At 42.9% G+C, this 25,964-nt stretch overlaps 1 protein-coding gene across 9 annotated transcripts in view; it reads right to left on the bottom strand.

Annotated features, from left to right (window-relative positions):
• Positions 1 to 3,120: 3,120 nt before the first annotated feature.
• Positions 3,121 to 25,964, bottom strand: part of LOC110533378 (folliculin-interacting protein 1) — a 51,414-nt gene continuing 28,570 nt past the window's right edge. For 5 of the 9 annotated variants that reach the window (XM_090185873.1, XM_090185874.1, XM_090185879.1 and 2 more), the window contains exons 6-18: positions 25,808 to 25,899; positions 25,055 to 25,138; positions 23,981 to 24,052; positions 22,767 to 22,902; positions 21,904 to 22,105; positions 19,945 to 20,030; positions 11,590 to 11,736; positions 10,891 to 11,060; positions 7,335 to 9,966; positions 7,024 to 7,189; positions 6,678 to 6,878; positions 5,722 to 5,837; positions 3,121 to 4,991 (exon numbers count right to left, since the gene is read on the bottom strand). In XM_090185873.1, the coding sequence (XP_090041999.1) occupies positions 4,913 to 4,991; positions 5,722 to 5,837; positions 6,678 to 6,878; positions 7,024 to 7,189; positions 7,335 to 9,966; positions 10,891 to 11,060; positions 11,590 to 11,736; positions 19,945 to 20,030; positions 21,904 to 22,105; positions 22,767 to 22,902; positions 23,981 to 24,052; positions 25,055 to 25,138; positions 25,808 to 25,899 (4,183 nt within the window). In that variant the 3' untranslated portion in view covers positions 3,121 to 4,912. The remainder of the gene's footprint in view (positions 4,992 to 5,721; positions 5,838 to 6,677; positions 6,879 to 7,023; positions 7,190 to 7,334; positions 9,967 to 10,890; positions 11,061 to 11,589; positions 11,737 to 19,944; positions 20,031 to 21,903; positions 22,106 to 22,766; positions 22,903 to 23,980; positions 24,053 to 25,054; positions 25,139 to 25,807; positions 25,900 to 25,964) is intronic. The other 4 variants (XM_090185878.1, XM_090185880.1, XM_090185881.1 and 1 more) reach the window with 1 other exon arrangement.

Raw genomic sequence — 25,964 nt, 5'->3', positions numbered from 1 at the left:
TAGATCCCCAGTGCCGGCAGCACTCATGCAGCCCAAGACCATGACACTCCCGCTTGACTGTAGGCAAGACACACTTGTCTTTGTACTCCTCACCTGGTTGCCGCCACACACGCTTGACACCATCTGAACCAAATAAGTTTACCTTGGTCTCATCAGACCACATGGTTCCAGTAATCCATGTCCTTAGTCTGCTTGTCTTCAGCAAACTGTTTGCAGGCTTTCTTGTGCATCATCTTTAGAAGAGGCTTCCTTCTGGGACGACAGCCATGCAGACCAATTTGATGCAGTGTACGGCGTATGGTCTGAGCACTGACAGGCTGACCCCCCCACCCCTTCAACCTCTGAAACAATGCTGGCAGCACTCATATGTCTATTTCCCAAAGACAACCTCTGGATATGACGCTGAACACGCGCACTCAACTTCTTTGGTCGACCATGGCGAGGCCTGTTCCGAGTTGAACCTGTCCAGTTAAACCGCTGTATGGTCTTGGCCACCGTGCTACAGCTCAGTTTCAGGGTCTTGGCAATCTTCTTATAGCCCAGGCCATCTTTATGTAGAACAACAATTATTTTTTTCAGATCCTCAGAGAGTTCTTTGCCATGAGGTGCTATGTTGAACTGAGAGCGATGACACCAAATTTAACACACCTGCTCCCCCATTCACACCTGAGACCTTGTACCACTAACGAGTCACATGACACCGGGGAGGGAAAATGGCTAATTGGGCCCAATTTGGACATTTTCACTTAGGGGTGTACGTACTCTTGTTGCCAGTGGTTTAGACATTAATGGCTGTGTGTTGAGTTACTTTGAGGGGACAGCAAATTTACACTGTTATACAAGCTGTACACTCACTACTTTACATTGTAGCAAAGTGTCATTTCTTCAGTGTTGTCACATGAAAAGATATACTCAAATATTTACAAAAATGTGAGAGGTGTACTCACTTTTGTGATATACTGTATATACACTGCTCAAAAAAATAACGGGGAACACTAAAATAACACATCCTAGATCTGAATGAATGAAATATTCTTATTAAATACTTTTTTCTTTACATAGTTGAATGTGCTGACAACAAAAATCACGAAAAAATTATCAATGGAAATCAAATTTATCAACCCATAGAGGTCTGGATTTGGGAGTCACACTCAAAATTAAAGTGGAAAACCACACTACAGGCTGATCCAACTTTGATGTAATGTCCTTAAAACAAGTTAAAATTAGGCTCAGTAGTGTGTGTGGCCTGTATGACCTCCCTACAACGCCTGGGCATGCTCCTGATGAGGTGGCGGATGGTCTCCTCCCAGACCTGGACTAAAGCATGGAGCGAGACATGATGTCCCAGATGTGCTCAAATGGATTCAAGTCTGGGGAACGGGCGGGCCAGTCCATAGCATCAATGCCTTCCTCTTGCAGGAACTGCTGACACACTCCAGCGATGTTGCAGGCAGCAGAACGTTCTCCACGTCGTCTCCAGACTCTGTCACGTCTGTCACATGTGCTCAGTGTGAACCTGCTTTCATCTGTGAAGAGCACAGGGCGCCAGTGGCGAATTTGCCAATATTGGTGTTCTCTGGCAAATGCCAAACGTCCTGCACGGTGTTGGGCTGTAAGCACAACCCCCACCTGTGGACGTCGGGCCCTCATACCACCCTCATGGAGTCTGTTTCTGACCGTTTGAGCAGACACATGCACATTTGTGGACTGCTGGAGGTCATTTTGCAGGGCTCTGGCAGTGCTCCTCCTGCTCCTCCTTGCACAAAGGCGGAGGTAGCGGTCCTGCTGCTGGGTTGTTGCCCTCCTACGGCCTCCTCCACATCTCCTGATGTACTGGCCTGTCTCCTGGTAGTGCCTCCATGCTCTGGACACTACGCTGACAGACACAGCAAACCTTCTTACTGAGCTGCACTACCTGAGCCACTTGTGTGGGTTGTAAGACTCCGTCTCATGCTACCACTAGAGTGAAAGCACCGCCAGCATTCAAAAGTGACCAAAACAGTCCCCACCTGCAGAACCACTCCTTTATTGGGGGTGTCTTGCTAATTGCCTATAATTTCCACCTGTTGTCTATTCCATTTGCACAACAGCATGTGAAATTCATTGTCAATCAGTGTTGCTTCCTAAGTGGACAGTTTGATTTCACAGAAATGTGATTGACTTGGAGTTACATTGTGTTGTTTAAGTGTTCCCTTTATTTTTTTGAGCAATAAATAAATATATATATAGATAGAGAGAGAGAGAGAGAGAGAGAGAGCTCAAATAAGCAAAGAGAAAGGACAGTCCAGATATGAAGGTCAGTCTATCCAGAAAAGTTCAAGAACTTTGAAAGTTACAGTTACAAAAACCATCAAGCGCTATGATGAAATTGGCTCTGTGGGGACCGCCACAGGAAAGGAAGACCCAGAGTTACTTCTGCTGCAGAGGATAAGTTAGAGTTACCAGCCTCAGAAACTGCAGCCCAAATATATGCTTCACAGAGTTCAAGTAACAGACCAGTGGCAATTTTAGCAAGTAAATCTTGGTGGTGCAAATAAACAAAACAAGTTGTGTCGTGACCCGGATCACTGGTTGCTGCGTAAAGGAGGTCAAAAGGGGGGTGAGTGTAACGGATGTGAAACGACTAGCTAGTTAGCGTGGTGCGCGCTAAAAGCGTTTCAATCGGTGACATCACTCGCTCTGAGACCTTGAAGTAGTCATTCCCCTTGCTCTGCAATGGCCACGGCTATTGTGGCGAGATGGGTAACGATGCTTCGAGGGTGGCTGTTGTCGATGTATGCAGATGGTCCCTGGTTCAAGCCCAGGCAGGGGTGAGGAGAGGGACGGAGCTGTTTCACAGGCAAGAGAGACAGTGAGTGAAACCGCTAACCTTCATTGTTTAGAGTTATTTTGAGCATGTTGAAAACCACTCAATATAACAAAAATGTTAAGTTAACCCATGATATTAAAAGCTCTTTATAGACAAGGCTATTAAAAAAAACACCCAAGGCACTTGCCTATGTGAAAAGGTAATGCAGTTACATACTGTACATTTCCCTTTTAATTGGCATCATTCTTACTAAAATTAAACATGAATTTGGACTGAAACATTACTACTGAAAGTATGTAATGAGACACTTGTATCAACAACATTGGCATCTTTATTGCACAACATTCCCTTAAAATTGGGAAAGGATCATTTTAGAAACGATTCATATTCAAAGACATTATGTACAAATAAATGGAAATAAACTATTTACATTAACCGTTACACACCATACTAAATAATTTATTAATATTCATGTATAAAGATAAAAGTAGACATACCTCATAGAAATAATCAGGAGCTTTACAAAATGCAATAAGAACATATCCTGAAGGACCTAGCATCTTACATGATAAGCATGTAAAAATAATTTCAACCAGCAAAATAAATTCTTCAGAAGCCCCTGATCCATTCATGCCACATGTTTCATTAAGAAACCATAACATGGCACACTCTCCAGACAAAGTACTTCCAAATGAAATGCAACACATGAATTTCATGGTTGGTAAAAATATTTATTAAAAAAATAAAAACAAATCTGTGGTTTAGATTTGTGGTTTTGCATCTTGCTTTTGTAAAATCAATGCAGCAATTATTTTTTTAATGATTGGTTTTGCCATAAACATTGAGTATAGTTTAAGGAACTGATAAACGTATTGCTAACAGATAGTCCACAAACTCTCCCTTTGTAGCATGCAATACAGCCGTAAACATGGTATGATGGTGTCAAAGCGATACAAATTTTAAACTTGTGAACATATTTCCGTTTGAAAATATATGTAGATCATTTTTTGTTTATTTTTCTCCACATACAGCAGTAGAAATGAGCTCTTGTTGTATTCCAAAAATAATTACAAAGGTTTTCCCCATTTTCAAATATGTAATTATTAACATCCCTTTTTCAAAAAGAGTTCAGCATTGGGTTCGCAGTTTTAGTTGAACATTCCACTGATTTAAAAATACAAATAATTCTCTCAGGCTTATCTAGTCGGCAACTATAAAAAGCGTGTAGCGTCAATCGGCCACAAAATATCTGAGGTAGTGCTGTACCTGTGATCAAGAATGTTAAAGCTACACTGCAGTTAAGAATTACAATGAATGTGTTTATATAATTAGTGTAGTTCATTTTCAAATGAAATCCAATGAATTATGGATCATTGAGGGAGACATTTCAGGTCAAGTACACTTGTAAACAAATACATGAAGAACACAGAAACATAATTGAAATAAAAGTGAATTTGATCATATTCACTACAAGTAACAAAAAAACTCATCCTATCTATCACCTGTGCTTCCTGTTCAAACGGGTAAAAGATTGTACGGGAAAGTAGTAGATATAAAAAATATATATTTTAGAATTGATATCTTGATTATTATTTATACTCAACAGAATAATTATTTGGCCTTCTTGTCCTTATACCGGGTTAAAATAATGTTGATGCAGAGGAGGGGGAAAAACACTGAAAAACAGGAGAATTGGCCACAGCAGCAGCATGCCTCTCTGGCCTGGAGTGGGCCAACAGAGCTTCATCTCTTACTAGCAGAGGAGACCATGGACTCGGCTGTCCCCTTGTGGCAGTATGTCTGTATGCCCAGTATGTCTGTTTGCCCAGTGGCAGCAGCAGTAGCTGAGGTCTCAGATCCATCCATGAGGCCCTTCTGCATCTCAAATGATACCCTATTCCATACATAGTGCACAACTTCTGAATAGTATGCAATTTGGGATGCACACCTTGTCCAGGAGACTCTGCACTGCACCGGCCCTCTCAGAGCATCAGCAGGGCATCGGTGAACAGGGTCAAGCCGACGTGTTGGGCCAGGGTGAAGCACAGTATCAGGCTGCTCCAGTCCACAGTCACCCGCCACCTCTGGCTTTGGTTCCATCTATTATAGCAGTATTTGGGCCACGTAGGGAGAGTGAGTGCTTGCCACCGCTGCCAGCAGGGGTAGGTCACTGGACTCAATACTGAATGATAAGAGCCATGCTTAGAATATTGTACATAGGTGAAGAACAGAACAACAAGCCAAGGGTTTATTCTCCTAATTCAGTTACTGTGATTGTTAATGAGATGTAAATAACACAGTGTAGTTTTTTAAAGGCCCAGTGCAGTCAAACTTGATTTCCCTGTGTTTTGTATGTAAACTGAGTGTACACAACATTAAGGTCCCCTTCCTAATATTGAGTTACGCTTGAGGTTGGAGTAATACTGTCAAATTGTGAAAATTATGATAATGTAATTTTAGTGTAAGAGCTGTTTGAAAAAATAGAGCCTGACATTTCAGCATGTTTTGGCGGGATGTAGTTTTGGCTTGCCTGGTGACATCACTAAGTGGTAAATAAGTTAATAGACCAATAAGAAAGAGAGTTCCAAACCTCTCTGTAATAACTACGCCCTGGCAGTCCTCGCAAAATTCTTGAGAAATTGCTCTTGCTAAGAAGCTATTTTTGACCATTTCAATTGAAAACAATCACTGTAAGGTACTTAATTGTTACCCAGAAATGATTTGATATTGAGATAAAAACAACTGCATTGGGCCTTTTAAGAACAGAAAGACAATATGGATCACAATACTGATATCTGACAAAAAACGGGACCCTATTCCCATAGGGTTCTGGTCAAAAGTAGGGCACTATATAGGGAATAGGTGTATTTTTGGACACAGAGCCAATGTATAAAAACGGTTTAGGTGCTCACCCCAGGACCATCCCCAGCTCCTTGACGTGCACTCTAGTCTGTCCCTTCAGGTACTCTGCCAGCATTTTACTTTTGAAGTAGATCTCCTGGAGTCTGTCCTCAAGGTGCATTATGCACTGTGGAAAGGGATGTCAAACTCAATTACAACTGTGTTACTGATTAGCGATTAGCCTTGTGTTACTGATTAGCCTTGTGTTACTGATTAGCCTTGTGTTACTGATTAGCCTTGTGTTACTGATTAGCCTTGTGTTACTGATTAGCCTTGTGTTACTGAGTAGCGATTAGCCTTGTGTTACTGATTGGCCTCGTGTTACTGATTGGCCTCGTGTTACTGATTGGCCTCGTGTTACTGATTGGCCTCGTGTTACTGATTGGCCTCGTGTTACTGATTAGCGATTAGCCTCGTGTTACTGATTGGCCTCGTGTTACTGATTGGCCTCGTGTTACTGATTGGCCTCGTGTTACTGATTGGCCTCGTGTTACTGATTGGCCTCGTGTTACTGATTGGCCTCGTGTTACTGATTGGCCTCGTGTTACTGATTGGCCTCGTGTTACTGATTGGCCTCGTGTTACTGATTGGCCTCGTGTTACTGATTGGCCTCGTGTTACTGATTAGCGATTAGCCTCGTGTTACTGATTGGCCTCGTGTTACTGATTGGCCTCGTGTTACTGATTGGCCTTGTGTTACTGATTGGCCTCGTGTTACTGATTGGCCTCGTGTTACTGATTGGCCTCGTGTTACTGATTGGCCTCGTGTTACTGATTGGCCTCGTGTTACTGATTGGCCTCGTGTTACTTATTGGCCTCGTGTTACTTATTGGCCTCGTGTTACTTATTGGCCTCGTGTTACTTATTGGCCTCGTGTTATTGGCCTCGTGTTAATGTGTTACTGAGTAGGGATTTTTTTTTTACAGTGCTAATAACTGCATAGTTATTTGTTATTTGTATGGACTTACAAAGTTGGGGGAGAGGTTCATCTTGTAAAGCAGGTGGGTGGACTGGAGCAGGCTGGACACGAGGCTGGACACCAGGACCTCCTTCCCCAGTTTGTTGTTGTCCGTGGCTCGTCTCTGGCTGCTGGCTACCTGCACCGTCCACTTATCAGTGTCTGCGATAATGCAGACCGCCTCTGCAATGGGCTCATCCAACACTGGATGCTGTGAAAAGAAGAGAGAACTTTGTGCTCCGACAGATACAGCGGTGCACTCCTGTTGATGCCTTATGAGCCTCAAGCAAGCATAAAGACTCATAATCCAGTTTAAACACAAACTTCAGTGCTTCAGGTATAAAGCAGTCTCTTACCTGTACAGCGTGGGCTAATTCTGACATGAGGCCCTGCCTGAGTTTGTCATCGTTGGGCATCCCCTGCAGAACAAAGTCCGGCACATAGGTTGTGCAGTACCCTCCGAACAGTGACCTCCCAAAGTTGGCAATGCTCGGTTTGGAGAAATGCTCCACCAACTTTGACCTGTTGATTTAAAACATGGCATAGACATCAGAACATATTGTAACCCAGAAATGCAACTCACATAGAAGTTGATATGTGTCTTGAAAACCTAATATGAACGCCAACACGTTTATAATGTTGACATCACTAGCAGTGTGTATCTCACCCAGGGAAGGGGACCTCCACCTCTTCCTGCCACTCATCTGGCTCCTGATCATCTTTGTAGTAGGTGTCGCTATCACTCTGCCTGTGGACGTCCTGCCCTGCATCTTCGCTCTCGCTGTCCCCAAGCGCACTGTCCGAACTCTCGTTCCGAGGGATCTCACAGTCATTAAGCGGGGCCCCCTTCTTTTGTTGGGCCCCTTTGGGGACGGTTACTGAAATCAGGATGCACATGTTCTGCTCAGCAGAACAACTTCTACAGGAGCGTGCCTCTGATGTGTCTGTAGAGCCACACCTACACCTGGCCTGGACGTCAGCCTCCCCCCCACACCTGGTCTTAACATCAGCCTCCCCCCCACACCTGGCCTGGACGTCAGCCTCCGCCCCACACCTGGCCTGGACGTCAGCCTCCCCCCCACACCTGGCCTGGACGTCAGCCTCCCCCCCACACCTGGCCTGGACGTCAGCCTCCCCCCCACACCTGGTCTTGACGTCAGCCTCCCCCCCACACCTGGCCTGGACGTCAGCCTCCCCCCCACACCTGGCCTGGACGTCAGCCTCCCCCCCACACCTGGCCTGGACGTCAGCCTCCCCCCCACACCTGGCCTGGACGTCAGCCTCCCCCCCACACCTGGCCTGGACGTCAGCCTCCCCCCCACACCTGGCCTGGACGTCAGCCTCCCCCCCACACCTGGCCTGGACGTCAGCCTCCCCCCCACACCTGGCCTGGACGTCAGCCCCCCACCCACACCTGGCCTGGACGTCAGCCTCCCCCCCACACCTGGCCTGGACGTCAGCCCCCGGTCCCACACCCACCAGCCCTGTTCCCTTCTGTCCCTGATCCCCATGTCCCTTACAGCAACTGCTACTCTGGACTCCCGAAGGGTCCAGAAGCTCTTTCTGGGTTTTGTCCGTGCCGTTTGACAAGTCCAGGCATTTCGCCACATCGTCTATAGTCCTGGTCTCTACAAGGCTGTCATCACTGAAGTACTCGTCGAACAGCTCTGAGCACTCCTCGCTGACAGGGTTCCACTGGGGCATCTTGCTGAAGACACGCATCAGAGTCTTCTTTCCGCCAGCATTGGTCTTGGTTTGGTCGGGTGATATGCTGGTAGTAGACTTCACCCTCTGATCACCGCCGTCACCGCATCCACTCTGCTGCTGTTGTTGTAGTGGTTGCGGTTGCTGTTGTAGTGGTTGCGGTTGCTGTAGTTGCGGTTGCTGTTGTTGCGGTTGCTGTTGTTGCGGTTGCTGTTGTTGCGGTTGCTGTTGTTGCGGTTGCTGTTGTTGCGGTTGCTGTTGTTGTAGTTGCGGTTGCTGTTGTTGTAGTTGCGGTTGCTGTTGTTGTTGCTGCGGTTGCTGTTGTTGTTGCTGCGGTTGCTGTTGTTGTTGCTGCGGTTGCTGTTGTTGTTGCTGCGGTTGTTGTAGTTGCTGTTGTTGCGGTTGCTGTTGTTGTTGCTGCGGTTGCTGTGGTTGCTGTTGTTGCTGTTGTTGCGGTTGCTGTTGTTGTAGTTGCGGTTGCTGTTGTTGTTGCTGCGGTTGCTGTTGTTGTTGCTGCGGTTGTTGTAGTTGCTGTTGTTGCGGTTGCTGTTGTTGTTGCTGCGGTTGCTGTGGTTGCTGTTGTTGCTGTTGTTGCGGTTGCTGTTGTTGCTGCGGTTGCTGTTGTTGTTGTAGTAGTGGTTGCTGCTGTTGTTGTTGCAGTTGCTGTTGCGGTTGCTGCCTCCGTTTCTCTTTGATGCATTTCTTGTGCTTCTTAATGTCCTCCTCAAGCTTCCTCCTCCTGCTCTCTGTGTCTGTTCCCGGAGACTGGGGGTCGCCGATGAGAAACAGCACTTTGGTGGCCGGCTCCTCCTGGTGTTTTGACAGAAAGGGTCCGGGTACAGGTACAGGTACGGTCTTGTCAGGGGGCTTCTTCTCCAGTGGTATCCCAGAAGAGTGGAACACCTTGATGGGCAGACTCCCCACCCCCTCCTTCTCACTGGCCTTGACCTCTAACTCGGTCTCAGGCATCGTCTCCAGCAGCACACAGACCTGCTCCCTGGGGGAGGCGGAGCCCACACGCACCACCTTCTCCCTGGGGGAGGCGGAGCCCACACGCACCACTGTTTCCAGCTTGGCCTCCAGAAAGGCAGTTGGTGACTCCTTGAGCGGCGTGGGCTCACTAACATCCTCCATGTGGATGATGGGCACAGCGTTAGTGTTGTGGCTGGAGTGGGCCTGGGCCTGCAGGACACTGTTCTTGGAGCCCTGGCTGTTGTTACTACTGCCCCCCTCCTTAGGGCCAGCCTCAGTGTAGGTGCTGCACTGCAAGCTGTTGTTGCTGTGTGAGGGGTAGCTGCTGTCCTCTTGGGGCTCGGGACCCTGGCTGAGGTAGTCTCCGCTGGGCTTGTGCACAGTGACCAGCACATAGTCTGACTCCTCCACCTCCCCACGCTGCAGCGAGGTGGTGATGAGAGAGCCTGGGATGACGATGGCCTCGTCCTCAGTGCTGTCCAGCATGTGGGTCTCCAGCAGCTCAGAGCAGCGGATGAAGTAGGTGAGCACATAGAGGAGTCGCTGGACTAGCTCCCGTCTCCGCCCCACCACTACTGTCCTGGACAGACGCACCGGGGAGCCGATGGCCCCGTACAAGTCACCTAGTCACAAAACAAACACCACAGTTAACAACACGTTTCTTATTTTCACTTTGTTGCATAAGTAAAGCCACATTTTGAATATGAAAATGGGGTCAAATGTGTAGAACTTATTTTTTCCCTTTAACATTTGGGAGAGTGAAGGAAATCTCCATCTGTATCACTGCTCAGTGCTGCATTTCTCCTGTTCAGCCACTATGTGGAGTTGTACACCAAAGTTCCAAACTGTGCCTGTGCTAAAATGAAGCCCACTACCTAGTATTTTTTTATATATATATTTTTACCTTGATTTAACTAGGCAAGTCAGTTAAGAACAAATTCTTATCTACAATGACGGCCTACCAGGAAACAGTGGGTTAACTGCCTTGTTCAGGGATAGAACGACAGATTTTTACCATGTCAGCTCGGGGACTCGATCCAGCAACCTTTCCCGGTTACTGGCCCAACGCTCTAACCACTAGGCTACCTGCCGCCCCAATTACAGCTAGTTATTGCTAAGTATAGGAGCATCTTTTAATAGTCAATGATACAGATATATTATTTACCATGAACTGATTAGTGATGGAGAGATATTATATAACTTGGAGTGATAATGAGTTTTATACCACCTGACAGCTTGAAAAAGCTATAATAACAAACATGCAACCATGTTGGAATGTAATTTAAGTATTTTGAGCACTGGCCAGCCGTGCTAGTAGGCCTCGATTTTTAATAGCTTGGGTAAAAAATAAATCGGTGCCTTGGGCTATTTGAAAAGACCCAATTTCACAGGACTGTGGAGCTAGTTTGGCACATTTTCTACTAGCCTGGTCTGAAAAGGACTAACCTCTGGCTAGCTTAATCCCCATCCCACATGTGCGTGGAAGCACTATCACATAAGACTGAAGAGGTTTTCAACCAGAGTCCTGGCCTGTAGTCTGTTCTTACCGAGCTGGGCCCACAGTGGGTTGTAGGGGTGGCTCTTGGCCAGCCTATCCACGCTCTGAGAAGAGTGTTTCTCCAGGAAGATCTTGATCGGCGGCTGTCCGTTGGGCATGACAGTGGGCACCCAGGCCAGGTGGTTGGTGAGAATGGCTGTGAGGAGGGCAGGGAGGAACCTGGGAGATGAGGAAGAGAGAGCAGTTGGGTTAGGCACAGACTGTCTGTACCCCAAATGGCACCCTATTCCCTATGAAGTACACTACTTTTGACCGGGGGGGGATTGAGGTGCCATTTGGGATACAGACCTCTAATGTCTTTTACTCTCTGTTTGACACATTTTTCTTTATCTCCACCACCGCAGCCTCGTGTTCTGCTACTTCCCTATTCTCTATCTCGTGATCATTCAGAGATACGACACAGTGGTCACTGGTCAGTCTAAATCATGAGGCAGACCGTCGTAGACTACTGCATACTAATGCAGTGAGTGGAACATCGGAGAAGTTCTATGGATGTCTTGCTACCAATTGATTCATTGACAAATGATTCAGCTTGGTTTTGTAACATCAACATAACAAGCTAAAGATTGGCAGGGATTTCGGACTTTGCAGCTCATTCACTATTGAATGCAGCAACAAACAAAAAAATATTGCGCACACACACAGTAACACACAGACAGGCATACAGAGACAGACAGGAGCACTCAACTGGTTCTTTGAGGCCTGCTCCATGAGTAGGGCGAGCTCCCTCATGAAATGTCCACAGAGCTGGTTCTTCTCGGGGGCTCCAGACATCATGGTGAGCCAAACGGGCTCGGCCACACGGGGCATGGTGTAAAGGTTGACGATGGTCGTCCTGGAGAGAGGGAGGGAGAAACACAAGCCATCATTGTCTCGGGGTGAACAAGAGGGCCACAGTTCTCAGTCCAGGCCCTGCTTACAAGGGAGACCCTCTCTCTGAGGCAATTCAGCGTCTGGAAATTCCACAGCGGGCAGCCGTCCAGAGCTTTACACAGAGCTGAGGGAATCTCTGAGGATGGAGGAATGTGTGGAATTATAGGGCGTAATTATAGTTTTAGAGCCCAGATGTTTGCTGATGACTGAGGAAAACAAGTAGTGTATAGGTTATAGACAGGATATGACAGGTAGTAAGGAGATTGATGATTTGTACAAGGTCTTTCCCAGACAAAAATTCACAGAATTGAAAGATGAACACCAAAAACCCCACTTGAACCCAGGGCTCAAGAGTACCTGACCGACAGGCTGAACAGGTGCCTCCTGTTAAAACTGTAGCGTTGGTAACATAACATTTTGGGCAACACAATTTTTAACGGACTTTTAACTGAATTTTGACACACCGCAGGGAAATATGCTGAAATGGCTTAACTAGAATCCTGTTATAATTCAACGAACTCCAGAACCGTTTGGTAAAGTTCATCCCAGCAACACTTCTCAGTACCTAGTATGTAGTAACCTATTAAAAGCCCCAGGTGTGGCATGGGTTGTGACAGTTCTTTCTTTCCCTGACGTGGGGAAGCCAGCTAAGGGTCTATCCTTACAGCCCGTCTGAGCAGCTGAACTTTAAGGTAGCGACGGACGTGAAGGTATGTCTAGTCCAGTGGACATTTAAAAACCGACCGCATCTAAGGTCATTCCCTCTGACCTCTATACCGATTGTGTGGGCAAAGCATATCAAGTCAGTCAAGAAATGAAGAGACTCTTGAGCAGGTGCACGTTCATTTCGATTCAACGTTTGACTGTTTGTACTAAACGACACGTTTCCCCAAAGCGGTGCGCACCATTCTTCAACAGCCTTTGTGGTAGGTTTGCCCCCGTTTGGTGGGTGTGGCCTGATCAATGGGTGTGACCATTTAGAAAATGGCTAAACTCGAGCAGCACACACACCATACAATCTCCCTCTGGAACACCATCATTCTTCAACTGGTCGTTCAGTACATTACCATTTCCGTTAAATTAACCTCTCTGTGGAACCGAACGCACCCGTTTTCTTCATATCCCGACCCTGACAGATATCCAATCAGCAGAATGCGTGTTTCTATGTAGGTAACATACTGCAGTGCCTCCCGTGGCTATGGGCGTTGGTTAGGCCAGACCGTGGCTATGGGCGTTGGTTAGGCCAGACCGTGGCTATGGGCGTTGGTTAGGCCAGACCGTGGCTATGGGCGTTGGTTAGGCCAGACCGTGGCTATGGGCGTTGGTTAGGCCAGACCGTGGCTATGGGCGTTGGTTAGGCCAGACCGTGGCTATGGGCGTTGGTTAGGCCAGACCGTGGCTATGGGCGTTGGTTAGGCCAGACCGTGGCTATGGGTGTTTGTTAGGCCAGACCGTGTCATGTCGAGAGTAGAGTATTACTTTATTAATACCAACTTGGGAAATTGTTTTATCACAGCATGCATCATTAATGACTAACAATGACCAACACATGATAAAAAATGAAACATTAAAGACGCACGCACCATAGTGTCCCTAAAATAATAGTCTGATTCAACTGCTGTTTTCTATCCTACTCTGAGGGGAAAACAGGTCAACAACATCAAAAAGCATATCTTCTGTTTTGCACCATCATGTTCCATGACCTAAGAGGCCTAACAGTCAAAAACAAATATACATCAGTGGATGTATATTTAGACGCTGAAGGTGAGATATTTGAAATATTAGATTTTTCCTCAGTGAAATTGGCCTTCCTGCTGATGGCACTGACATATAATTGACTATTCTGGTAGCCTGGACACTGTGTGAGAAAGATCGTGTTTCCTCAGCTGGGGCTAGGTTTGCTGTGGCACCGCGCCAGCAGGCATATGACTGCAGCAATGGGAAGCCTTCAGCTAGGAGAAAGAGTCCGAGCATGTGGCCAGTGGTGCAGAGACACAAGCCGCCCCACACGTCTCTCCTTTCCCTCCCTCGTCACTGGCTCTGCAGCAGTGGGGTTCCCAGCATGCACTGGGAGCAACATGGGTGTAGCTGGCGCTTCATCACCATTTGTGAGTGTGGACAGGACCGGTAGGGACTGCGTGCTCCCTCTCTGCTTACAGTGCAGATTATTAATGTGCTTATTTTGGCTGGGTCTGAGAAAACACCCTGTGTGGACGCTACCCAGTTAGGAAGGTCAGATGATATCTACTCCACTGACTATTGTTAGGTTCTAATTCTCAGTGTCAGTTGAGTTTTTTTACTCTATGAAAGCTTAACCAAGTTTATACTTCCCAGAGGGCCAATACAGCTGAATTCAGACAAAAACCTGGTTTCACCCATGGTAGTATACATACCCCACTATGGGTGGTGATCTGAGCCTTAAACGGTTCCTCCCCTTATCAGTACTGCTACATGGGATCCTTTTCCCTGTACTCAGTCTCTCCCAAGCTTACTTAAGGCACCCCTCATGTCTATTATACCTGATGATTAATAATACAACTAATGATTAATAATATACCAGCCGATTAATAATATACCTGCCGATGAATAATATACCTGCCAATGAATAATATACCTGCCGATGAATAATATACCTGCCAATGAATAATATACCTGCCAATGAATAATATACCTGCCGATGAATAATATACCTGATGATTTATAATATACCTGCTGATGAATAATATACCTGCCAATGAATAATATACCTGCCGATGAATAATATACCTGATGATTAATAATATACCTGCCAATGAATAATATACCTGCCAATGAATAATATACCTGATGATTTATAATATACCTGCCAATGAATAATATACCTAATGATGAATAATATACCTGATGATTAATAATATACCTGCTGATGAATAATATACCTGATGATTTATAATATACCTGCTGATGAATAATATACCTAATGATTAATAATATACCTGCCGATGAATAATATACCTGCCGATGAATAATATACCTGCCGATGAATAATATACCTGCCGATGAATAATATACCTGATGATTTATAATATACCTGCCAATGAATAATATACCTAATGATGAATAATATACCTGATGATTAATAATATACCTGCCAATGAATAATATACCTGCCGATGAATAATATACCTGATGATTAATAATATACCTGCCAATGAATAATATACCTGCCGATGAATAATATACCTGATGATTAATAATATACCTGCCAATGAATAATATACCTGCCGATGAATAATATACCTGCCGATTTATAATATACCTGATGATTTATAATATACCTGCCAATGAATAATATACCTGATGATTTATAATATACCTGCCAATGAATAATATACCTGCCAATGAATAATATACCTGCCGATGAATAATATACCTGATGATTTATAATATACCTGCCAATGAATAATATACCTGCCAATGAATAATATACCTGCCGATGAATAATATACCTGACGATGAATAATATACCTGCCGATGAATAATATACCTGATGATTTATAATATACCTGCCAATGAATAATATACCTGCCAATGAATAATATACCTGCCAATGAATAATATACCTAATGATTAATAATATACCTGCCGATGAATAATATACCTGCCAATGAATAATATACCTGCCAATGAATAATATACCTAATGATTAATAATATACCTGCCGATGAATAATATACCTAATGATTAATAATATACCTGCCAATGAATAATATACCTAATGATTAATAATATACCTGACGATTTATAACATACCTGCCGATGAATAATATACCTGACGATTTATAATATACCTGACGATTTATAATATACCTGCCAATGAATAATATACCTGCCAATGAATAATATACCTGCCGATGAATAATATACCTAATGATTAATAATATACCTGCCGATGAATAATATACCTAATGATTAATAATATACCTGCCAATGAATAATATACCTGCCAATGAATAATATACCTAATGATTAATAATATACCTGCCGATGAATAATATACCTAATGATTAATAATATACCTGCCAATGAATAATATACCTGCCAATGAATAATATACCTGCCGATGAATAATATACCTAATGATTAATAATATACCTGCCGATGAATAATATACCTGCCAATGAATAATATACCTGCCGATGAATAATATACCTGCCAATGAATAATATACCTGATGATTAATAATATACCTGCCGATGAATAATATACCTGCCAATGAATAATATACCTGCCAATGAATAATATACCTGCCGATGAATAATATACCTAATGATTAATAATATACCTGCCGATGAATAATATACCTGCCGATGAATAATATACCTGATGATTAATAATATACCTAATGATTAATAATATACCTGCCGATGAATAATATACCTAATGATTAATAATATACCTGCCAATGAATAATATACCTGCCGATGAATAATATACCTAATGATTAATAATATACCTGCCAATGAATAATATACCTGATGATTAATAATATACCTGCCAATGAATGATATACCTAATGATTAATAATATACCTGCCAATGAATAATATACCTGCCAATGAATAATATACCTGCCGATGAATAATATACCTGCCGATGAATAATATACCTAATGATTAATAATATACCTGCCAATGAATAATATACCTAATGATTAATAATATACCTGCCAATGAATGATATACCTAATGATTAATAATATACCTGCCAATGAATAATATACCTGCCGATGAATAATATACCTGCCAATGAATAATATACCTAATGATTAATAATATACCTGCCAATGAATAATATACCTAATGATTAATAATATACCTGACGATTTATAACATACCTGCCGATGAATAATATACCTGACGATTTATAATATACCTGACGATTTATAATATACCTGCCAATGAATAATATACCTAATGATTAATAATATACCTGCCAATGAATAATATACCTAATGATTAATAATATACCTGACGATTTATAACATACCTGCCGATGAATAATATACCTGACGATTTATAATATACCTGCTGATGAATAATATACCTAATGATTAATAATATACCTGCCAATGAATAATATACCTGCCGATGAATAATATACCTGCCAATGAATAATATACCTAATGATTAATAATATACCTGCCGATGAATAATATACCTGCCAATGAATAATATACCTGCCAATGAATAATATACCTGCCGATGAATAATATACCTGACGATTTATAATATACCTGCCAATGAATAATATACCTGCCGATGAATAATATACCTGCCAATGAATAATATACCTAATGATTAATAATATACCTGCCGATGAATAATATACCTGCCAATGAATAATATACCTGCCGATGAATAATATACCTGCCGATGAATAATATACCTGCCGATGAATAATATACCTGCCAATGAATAATATACCTGCCAATGAATAATATACCTGCCGATGAATAATATACCTGCCGATGAATAATATACCTGCCGATGAATAATATACCTGCCGATGAATAATATACCTGCTGATGAATAATATACCTGCCGATGAATAATATACCTGCCGATGAATAATATACCTGCCGATGAATAATATACCTGCCGATGAATAATATACCTGCCGATGAATAATATACCTAATGATTAATAATATACCTGCCGATGAATAATATACCTAATGATTAATAATATACCTGCCAATGAATATACCTGATGATTAATAATATACCTGCCAATGAATAATATACCTAATGATTAATAATATACCTGCCAATGAATAATATACCTGACGATTTATAACATACCTGCCGATGAATAATATACCTGCCAATGAATAATATACCTAACGATGAATAATATACCTGCCGATGAATAATATACCTGCTGATGAATAATATACCTGCCGATGAATAATATACCTGCCGATGAATAATATACCTGCCGATGAATAATATACCTGCCGATGAATAATATACCTGCCGATGAATAATATACCTAATGATTAATAATATACCTGCCGATGAATAATATACCTGCCGATGAATAATATACCTGCCGATGAATAATATACCTAATGATTAATAATATACCTGACGATTTATAACATACCCGCCGATGAATAATATACCTGACGATTTATAACATACCTGCTGATGAATAATATACCTGCCGATTTATAATATACCTGCCGATGAATAATATACCTGATGATTTATAACATACCTGCTGATGAATAATATACCTGCCGATTTATAATATACCTGCCGATGAATAATATACCTGCCGATTTATAATATACCTGCCGATGAATAATATACCTGATGATTTATAACATACCTGCTGATGAATAATATACCTGCCGATTTATAATATACCTGCCGATGAATAATATACCTAATGATTAATAATATACCTGCTGATGAATAATATACCTGCCGATTTATAATATACCTGCCGATGAATAATATACCTGCTGATGAATAATATACCTGCCAATGAATAATATACCTGCCGATTTATAATATACCTGCCGATGAATAATATACCTGCTGATGAATAATATACCTGCTGATGAATAATATACCTGCCGATGAATAATATACCTAATGATTAATAATATACCTGCCGATGAATAATATACCTGATGATTTATAACATACCTGCTGATTAATAATATACCTGATGATTAATAATATACCTGCTGATTAATAATATACCTGCCGATGAATAATATACCTGCCGATGAATAATATACCTGACGATTAATAATATACCTAATGATTAATAATATACCTAATGATTAATAATATACCTAATGATTAATAATATACCTAATGATTAATAATATACCTAATGATTAATAATATACCTGCCGATTAATAATATACCTGCCGATGAATAATATACCTAATGATTAATAATATACCTAATGATTAATAATATACCTAATGATTAATAATATACCTAATGATTAATAATATACCTAATGATTAATAATATACCTGATGATACCTGATGATTTATAATATACTTAATGATTAATAATATACCTGATGATACCTGATGATTTATAATATACTTAATGATTAATAATATACCTGATGATACCTAATGATTAATAATATACCTGATGATACCGAATGATTAATAATATACCTAATGATTAATAATATACCTGATGATACCGAATGATTAATAATATACCTGATGATACCGAATGATTAATAATATACCTGATGATACCGAATGATTAATAATATACCTGATGATACCGAATGATTAATAATATACCTGATGATACCGAATGATTAATAATATAAATAATGATTAATAATATACCTGATGATACCGAATGATTAATAATATACCTGATGATACCGAATGATTAATAATATAAATAATGATTAATAATATACCTGATGATACCGAATGATTAATAATATACCTGATGATACCGAATGATTAATAATATACCTGATGATACCGAATGATTAATAATATACCTGATGATACCGAATGATTAATAATATAAATAATGATTAATAATATACCTGATGATACCGAATGATTAATAATATACCTGATGATACCGAATGATTAATAATATAAATAATGATTAATAATATACCTGATGATACCGAATGATTAATAATATACCTGATGATACCGAATGATTAATAATATACCTGATGATACCTAATGATTAATAATATACCTGATGATACCGAATGATTAATAATATACCTGATGATACCGAATGATTAATAATATAAATAATGATTAATAATATACCTGATGATACCGAATGATTAATAATATAAATAATGATTAAAAAATATACCTGATGATACCTAATGATTAATAATATAAATAATGATGAATAATACCTAAAGCTCAGAAACCAAACCTATCACTATTAAACTAACGTGTGGATTAATGATCTACTGCTCTCTGATACTGTATATTTTATCCGAGTCCCTATTGCAACAAACCATGCCTCCACCTCTTGACCCCCACCCCCCTCCCTCCCTCCCTCCCTCCCTGGGCTCCTAAGTAACAAGCTAAGGGATTTTCCTCTGCTACATTCTCAGTGCAGTTTGCCTTTGTCTCAGTAAACACATGACAGTAACTCACCTGAATTCATTGAGGCCATCCACCATGCGGCTATAGGCCAGAGCCCTCTGACTGGAATCAACTGATCGCCGGCTCATTTTCATGGCCTTTTTTATGAGAAAAGAGGCATGTTAGAGGCATGCCATGTCATGTTATTAAAGAGGGAGGGGAAGAGTGGAGAAAAGAGCGGCAGGCTACACTAACGTACAATAACTGTGACCCATAAATACATACAGCCTTCAGTAAACATGACCCATGACAGATCTAACAGAAGTCAATGGTTTTTATTTTTCAATTTTAGGCCAACATACAGTGCATTCGGAAAGTATTCAGATCCCTTAACCTTTTCCACATTTTGTTATGTTACAGCCTTATTCTAAAATGGATTATATTGTTTTTTTCCCCTCATCGATCTACATACAATACCCGATAATGACAAAGCAAAAACTGTTTTTTTTTTAGAAATTGTAGTTCAGTTATTAAAAATAAAAAGCTGAAATATCACATTTACATAAGTATTCACACCATTTACTCAGTACTTTGGTTGAAGCACCTTTGGCAGCGATTAGTCTCGAGTCTTCTTGGGTATGACGCTACAAGTTTAGCACACCAGTATTTGTGGAGTTTCTCCCATTCTTCTCTGCAGATCCTCATCCTTCTGGAAGGTTCATCCTTGGTCATCCTTCTGGAAGGTTCAAGCTCCGTCAGCTTGGATGGGGAGCGTCGCTGCAGAGATGTTCGATTGGGTTCAAGTCCGGGCTCTGGCTGGGCCACTCAAGGACATTCAGAGACTTGTCCTTTAGTCACTCCTGCGTTGTCTTGGCTGTGTGCTTAGGGTCGTTGTCCTGTTGGAAGATGAACCTTCGCGCCAGTCTGAGGTCCTGAGCGCTCCGGAGCAGGTTTTCATCAAGGATCTCTCTTTACTTTGCTCCATTCATCTTTCCCTCGATTCTGACTAGTTTCTCAGTCCCTGCTGCTGAAAAATATCCCCACAGCATGATTCTGCCACCACCATGCTTCACCATAGGGATAGTGCCAGGTTTCCTCCAGACGTTACACTTGGCATTCAGGACAAATAATTCAATCTTGGTTTCATCAGACCAGAGAATCTTGTTTTAGGTGTCTTTTACTGAGGAGTGACTTCCGCCTGGCCACTCTACCATAATGGCCTGATTGGTGGAGTGCTGCAGCGATGTTTGTCCTTCTGGAAGGTTCTCCCCTCTCCACAGAGGAACTCTGGAGCTTTTTCAGAGTGACTATCAAGCTCTTAGTCACCTCCCTGACCAAGGCCCTTCTCCCAGATGACTCAGTTTGGCCGGGTGGCCAGCTCTAGGAAGAGTCTTGATGGTTCCAAACTTCTCCCATTTAATGATTGAGGCCACTCTGTTCTTGGGGATCTTCAATGCTGCAGAGGTTTGTTGGTACCCTTACCCAGATCTGTACCTCAACACAATCCTGTCTTCAATTCCTTCGACCTCATGGCTTGGTTTTTGCTCTGACATGCACTGTCAACTGTGGGACCTTATATAGACAGGTGTGTGCCTTTCCAAACCATGTCCAATCAACTGAATTTACCACAGGTGGACTCCAATCAAGTTATAGAAATATCTCAAGGATGATCAATGGAAACAGGATGCACCTGAGCTCAATTTCGAGTCTCATAACAAAGGGTGTGAATACTGTTATTTTCAATACATTTACAAACATTTCTATAAACCTGTTTTCGCTGTGTCATTATGGGGTATTGTGTGTAGATTTATGAGAGAATTTATTTTACTTAAATCAATTTTAGAAAAAGGCTGTAACGTAACAAAATGGGGGGAAAAGGAAGGGGTCTAAATACTTTCCCAATGCACTTTACATTGTATATGTTTAACACACTGAGCAAGTCTGATTAAATGTACTATATCTAACATCTGTCAAATACACCAGGGAGACTTCCACACACCGACCACAATATCTATGTGAGGTGCTCCTCACCTGTTCAATGGCACTTTTCAGTTTGTTCATGTGGCTCTCGAAGAGGGGGAAGTGGGAGAAGAAGAAGTCCTGGAATTTGATGTTCTCCTCCTCGTCCTGGGAGAGGAGGAAGATGACACCGATGGCTATCTTCTTCTTCCTGGCCACGCCCAGGCTGGGACCTCCGCTCTCGTCCGACATGTTGAAGCTTTCTTCCACAGACCTGGAGCAAGAGGGAATGCCATAACCATCAACCTAAATCTATGGGGTTGCACAGAGACAGGTACTATGGAGAAGTGAACAACAGGATTCTTAACAGGCTAAAGTCCAAGGACAAAAGAAAAGGTAAATGATGCCTTACAGAGGAGTATGATGGCATAAACTCTCAGATCTGGGGTAAAAACCATAGACAATAGGTAACAACAACAAGCCATGGGTCTTCTAGATGTCTACGATGGTGTCGATATAGCCAGGACTGAGGTGCTGATCTGTATCACGTCTTTACAGTGTGATTAGAGTCAACATGTTTTTCTTCATCTAAAAAGACACAGGTACACAAAGTCAGAGAGCTCTTCAGCTCACCTTTGACTTCTGGGAACTGGTTGTAGGCCAAAACAAAAATGTCATTTTTAACAGCCTATTGGTCATTTACTATTCAAAGCAAACGCCAGTGCCAGTGTAGCTGCTATGTGTAGTTAGACTCAGGGAGTGAGCCCACACACCATCATCACCATACTGTTCAGTTATTTGTAAATAGCAGTATGCCTGCTGGAATTAGAGGAAGTCATTGCGGGTTCCACTTCACATGGACATACGAGAGGCCCTGACAGGGGGACACCAGAAGGAGTGTGTGTCTGTAAATGTGTTGAGCTGCAGTCTCTCACCATCTTGGGAAGACCCCGTTCTCCAGACTGGTGGTCTGGCTGCGGAGCCAGCGTCTCTGGTAGCTACTGGCCTGGCTGCTGGTGAGGGAGGAGCCCGGGGAGGGGAACGGAGTAATCAACAGACTGCTCAGAGACGCTGTGTAGGGAGGGACGGAGGGGGAGGCAGAGATGGAGCGAGTGAGAGGAATGAAAGAGGGGAAGATGAGAGCACAGAGAGAGCCATAGAAGTGTAGAGAGCAAAAAAAGAGGATTTGAGGAATGAGAGAGGAGAGAACAGAAGAGTCAGTGATTCAGTCAATGAGGTTACTCACACACACAACAGAACAGGGGAAAAACACATACAACACATCCACACTGCATTAGTTCAGCTTCCCACAGCCCACCCTGATTATTAGAGCATGGCTGGGACATTCAATATCACCTCACAGTCACATGATGTTACAAGAAAAGCTGGTCCAATACCAGGTATGTGGAGGGTGTATGCAACTCACGTTGCCGTCACGTAGGCATAGATCAAAGAAGGGATGCCAAATGTGTGGGTGATTGACGACTAGGGGAGGCGTATGGGAGTAGGAGGAGTTGGAGTGTGTGTGTGTGTGTGTGTGTGTGTGGGAGAGGGGACCAAATTAGAACTTCATTTACTAGTACCGGGTTGTGGGAGCTGCTATATTTAAGCATATGCATGTGACGCGGGTGTTCAACAGAAAGTGAGATTCCCCTCATGCCGCTGATGCAAGGGCTGGGGGTCAGTTTCCACTGCACAAGGTTTTCCAGCATCTCTCTCTCCTCCACACCCCTATAGAGGATGGAGGAGGGCTAAACTCTGGCAGCGTGGTCAACGTTAACGTCTCCGCTATGCCAACGTTACAGAGGAGGATGGAGCATAAGCTGGTCTCAAATGGCACCACAATTCCCTACATAGTGCTCTACTTTAGACCAGAGTCCTATGGGCACAGCCCTGGTGTCACTCCCACTCCAGTTTGAAGAGAAGGAATGCTATGTGGAGCTGACCGGTCTGCAGCCGTGACCCAGTAGAATATGGATTCATCTAAACCCATTAGTTGCATCCCTCTTGTTTAGAGATGGTTCAGAGAGAGAGAACACACCGAGGTGATTCTAGTGCCAATACCTACTTACCTAGCTACATCATCTCAGAGACACACAGAAGGCTTAGTCTAGAGAGGCCAATCCTGGATTTAGTTAAGAGTCATTACCTGATCTGGCGATGCCGCTGTCTCTCTCGTCATACAGGCTTCTGCCCGGCATGTCCATGGGGTTGCTATGGCCTGCAGGAAAGAGATTGGAGGGGAAAGACTGAGAAACAGATCAGGCCGACTCAGCTCAGCAATACTGAGAAGCCCAAGCAGGGAGGGGTGCCAGAGTTTATCCCACCACCACTCTCAAAGCATGGGACCACCTTCACCACCACAGAACATTCATTTCACAATGACCAAGCCCACTAATGACATACCAACACAGTGCAAGACACTTCCTACAGGCCAAACCACAAGCAGGCTCTGGCCCTCTACTACAGTACTGCAGTGTGTTGTGTCGTTCACTCTAACGCCACTCTGTTGAAGCAGGTGCAGCATCGAAAATACTCAACAACATGTACACTTGTATGTTCTCAGATGTACTTAACATCTCACTAACACAATAGGTGAAATAACAAAATGAAAGTTCACGTTATAGTTTACCAGTGCAGAAACCGCAAACCCCTCACTTGCATGTGTTTAAACAACAAAGGCATCGTTTGGTGTTGTCCTGTTGATTTACGGTCAAATCAACACAGGCTTTGCTGCAAAGCGTCCGTGCCCCGCCCACCCTGCGACCTAATGAGCATTCCACTATTGCATAACTGAAGAGCTACATGCCGTGCCACCGAGCTGTGGCTTACAGAGGGCTGCAAGGAGGCTATTTACAGAACACCACCCCTGTCACCATCATTCAGAAGTTATGGGATGGAGGGAGGAGGAAGAGGAGGTGGTGAGGGGACAGAGAGATTATGGTACGGAGGGTGGGAAGGAGTGATGGAAGGAGGATGGGAAGGAGTGATGGAAGGAGGATGGGAAGGAGTGATGGAAGGAGGGTGGGAAGGAGTGATGGAAGGAGGGTGGGAAGGAGTGATGGAAGGAGGGTGGGAAGGAGTGATGGAAGGAGGGAGTGAGGACAGTAGGGAGGAGGGAGTGAGGACCCTAAAGCAGATATTGAGCATGCCCGTAGTACACTTGCAGACACATGCAATGTATGTACACGCGCATGCAACTGCACACGAGCACACTGCAAACCTGAAAAGAAAGAGGCACTCTTGATGAGGCGCAGAGGGCCCTGCTCAGAGAAGGCCCGGCGCGGGCTGCAGAGCTGAGAGAAACCTGCGCAGCACAAACGAACAGGGAGAAGAGACAAACAAAACAAGACAGGACATGAACCACTGTTAGTAATGAAGCAGGAGGTCACACTCCAACCCAATGGAGAGGGGGGACAACCTGAAACAGTTTGCCATCATAATGGCTACATTTAGACATGCAGCCCAATTCTAATATTTTTTCCACTAATTAGTTGTTTAAGCAATCACAGATCTTTTCACATCAGATATTTTCCAGAGCTGATCTGATTTGTCAAAAGACCAAATAGTGGAAAAAAGATCAGAATTGGGCTGCGTGTCTAAACACAGCCATTGTGGTCCTAAACTGCTTCAGGTTGTCCTGAAATGGACGTTAAAAGAGGGAAAAGAACACAAAAAATGTGCCTGGAGAATACAGAGAATACACCGGGTTTCAATTGAAGTCCATTCACATGTAGCAAACTTCCAAAGACAGTCAGTGTATCACATACAGTATGTACATTGATAAAACGATACATGAAGATATGATGGATGAACGGAGTTAAACAAAACAGTGCTTTAGTACAACCAAAATAACTGAAAATGCATAGGTGTTGATATGAACAGTATAACATCCATTCATGTCCTTTATGTGCGAGACATTGCAGGTGCCAGTCAGTTGTGATGTGGTCCTGTCTGTAGTTGTTGTTGTGGTTACCTATGTTCCCCAGGAGGCCGTTGGTCACAGTGTTCTGATCAGGCCTCAAAGAATTGGGGTCCTGACCCATGAACTCCAGGCTGTCCTGCAGTCTGCCAGGAGCACAAAGACAACAGCAGAGGTTCAAATGGTATCGGGAGAGACTGAGATCAAGAAT

Source organism: Oncorhynchus mykiss, chromosome 10 (genome assembly GCF_057628025.1).
Source record: "Oncorhynchus mykiss isolate SJ-2025 chromosome 10, ASM5762802v1, whole genome shotgun sequence".
Lineage (NCBI taxonomy): Eukaryota > Metazoa > Chordata > Actinopteri > Salmoniformes > Salmonidae > Oncorhynchus > Oncorhynchus mykiss.
The sequence above is the reverse complement of the archived record's forward strand: the minus strand, read 5'-3'. Positions and strand labels throughout refer to the sequence as shown.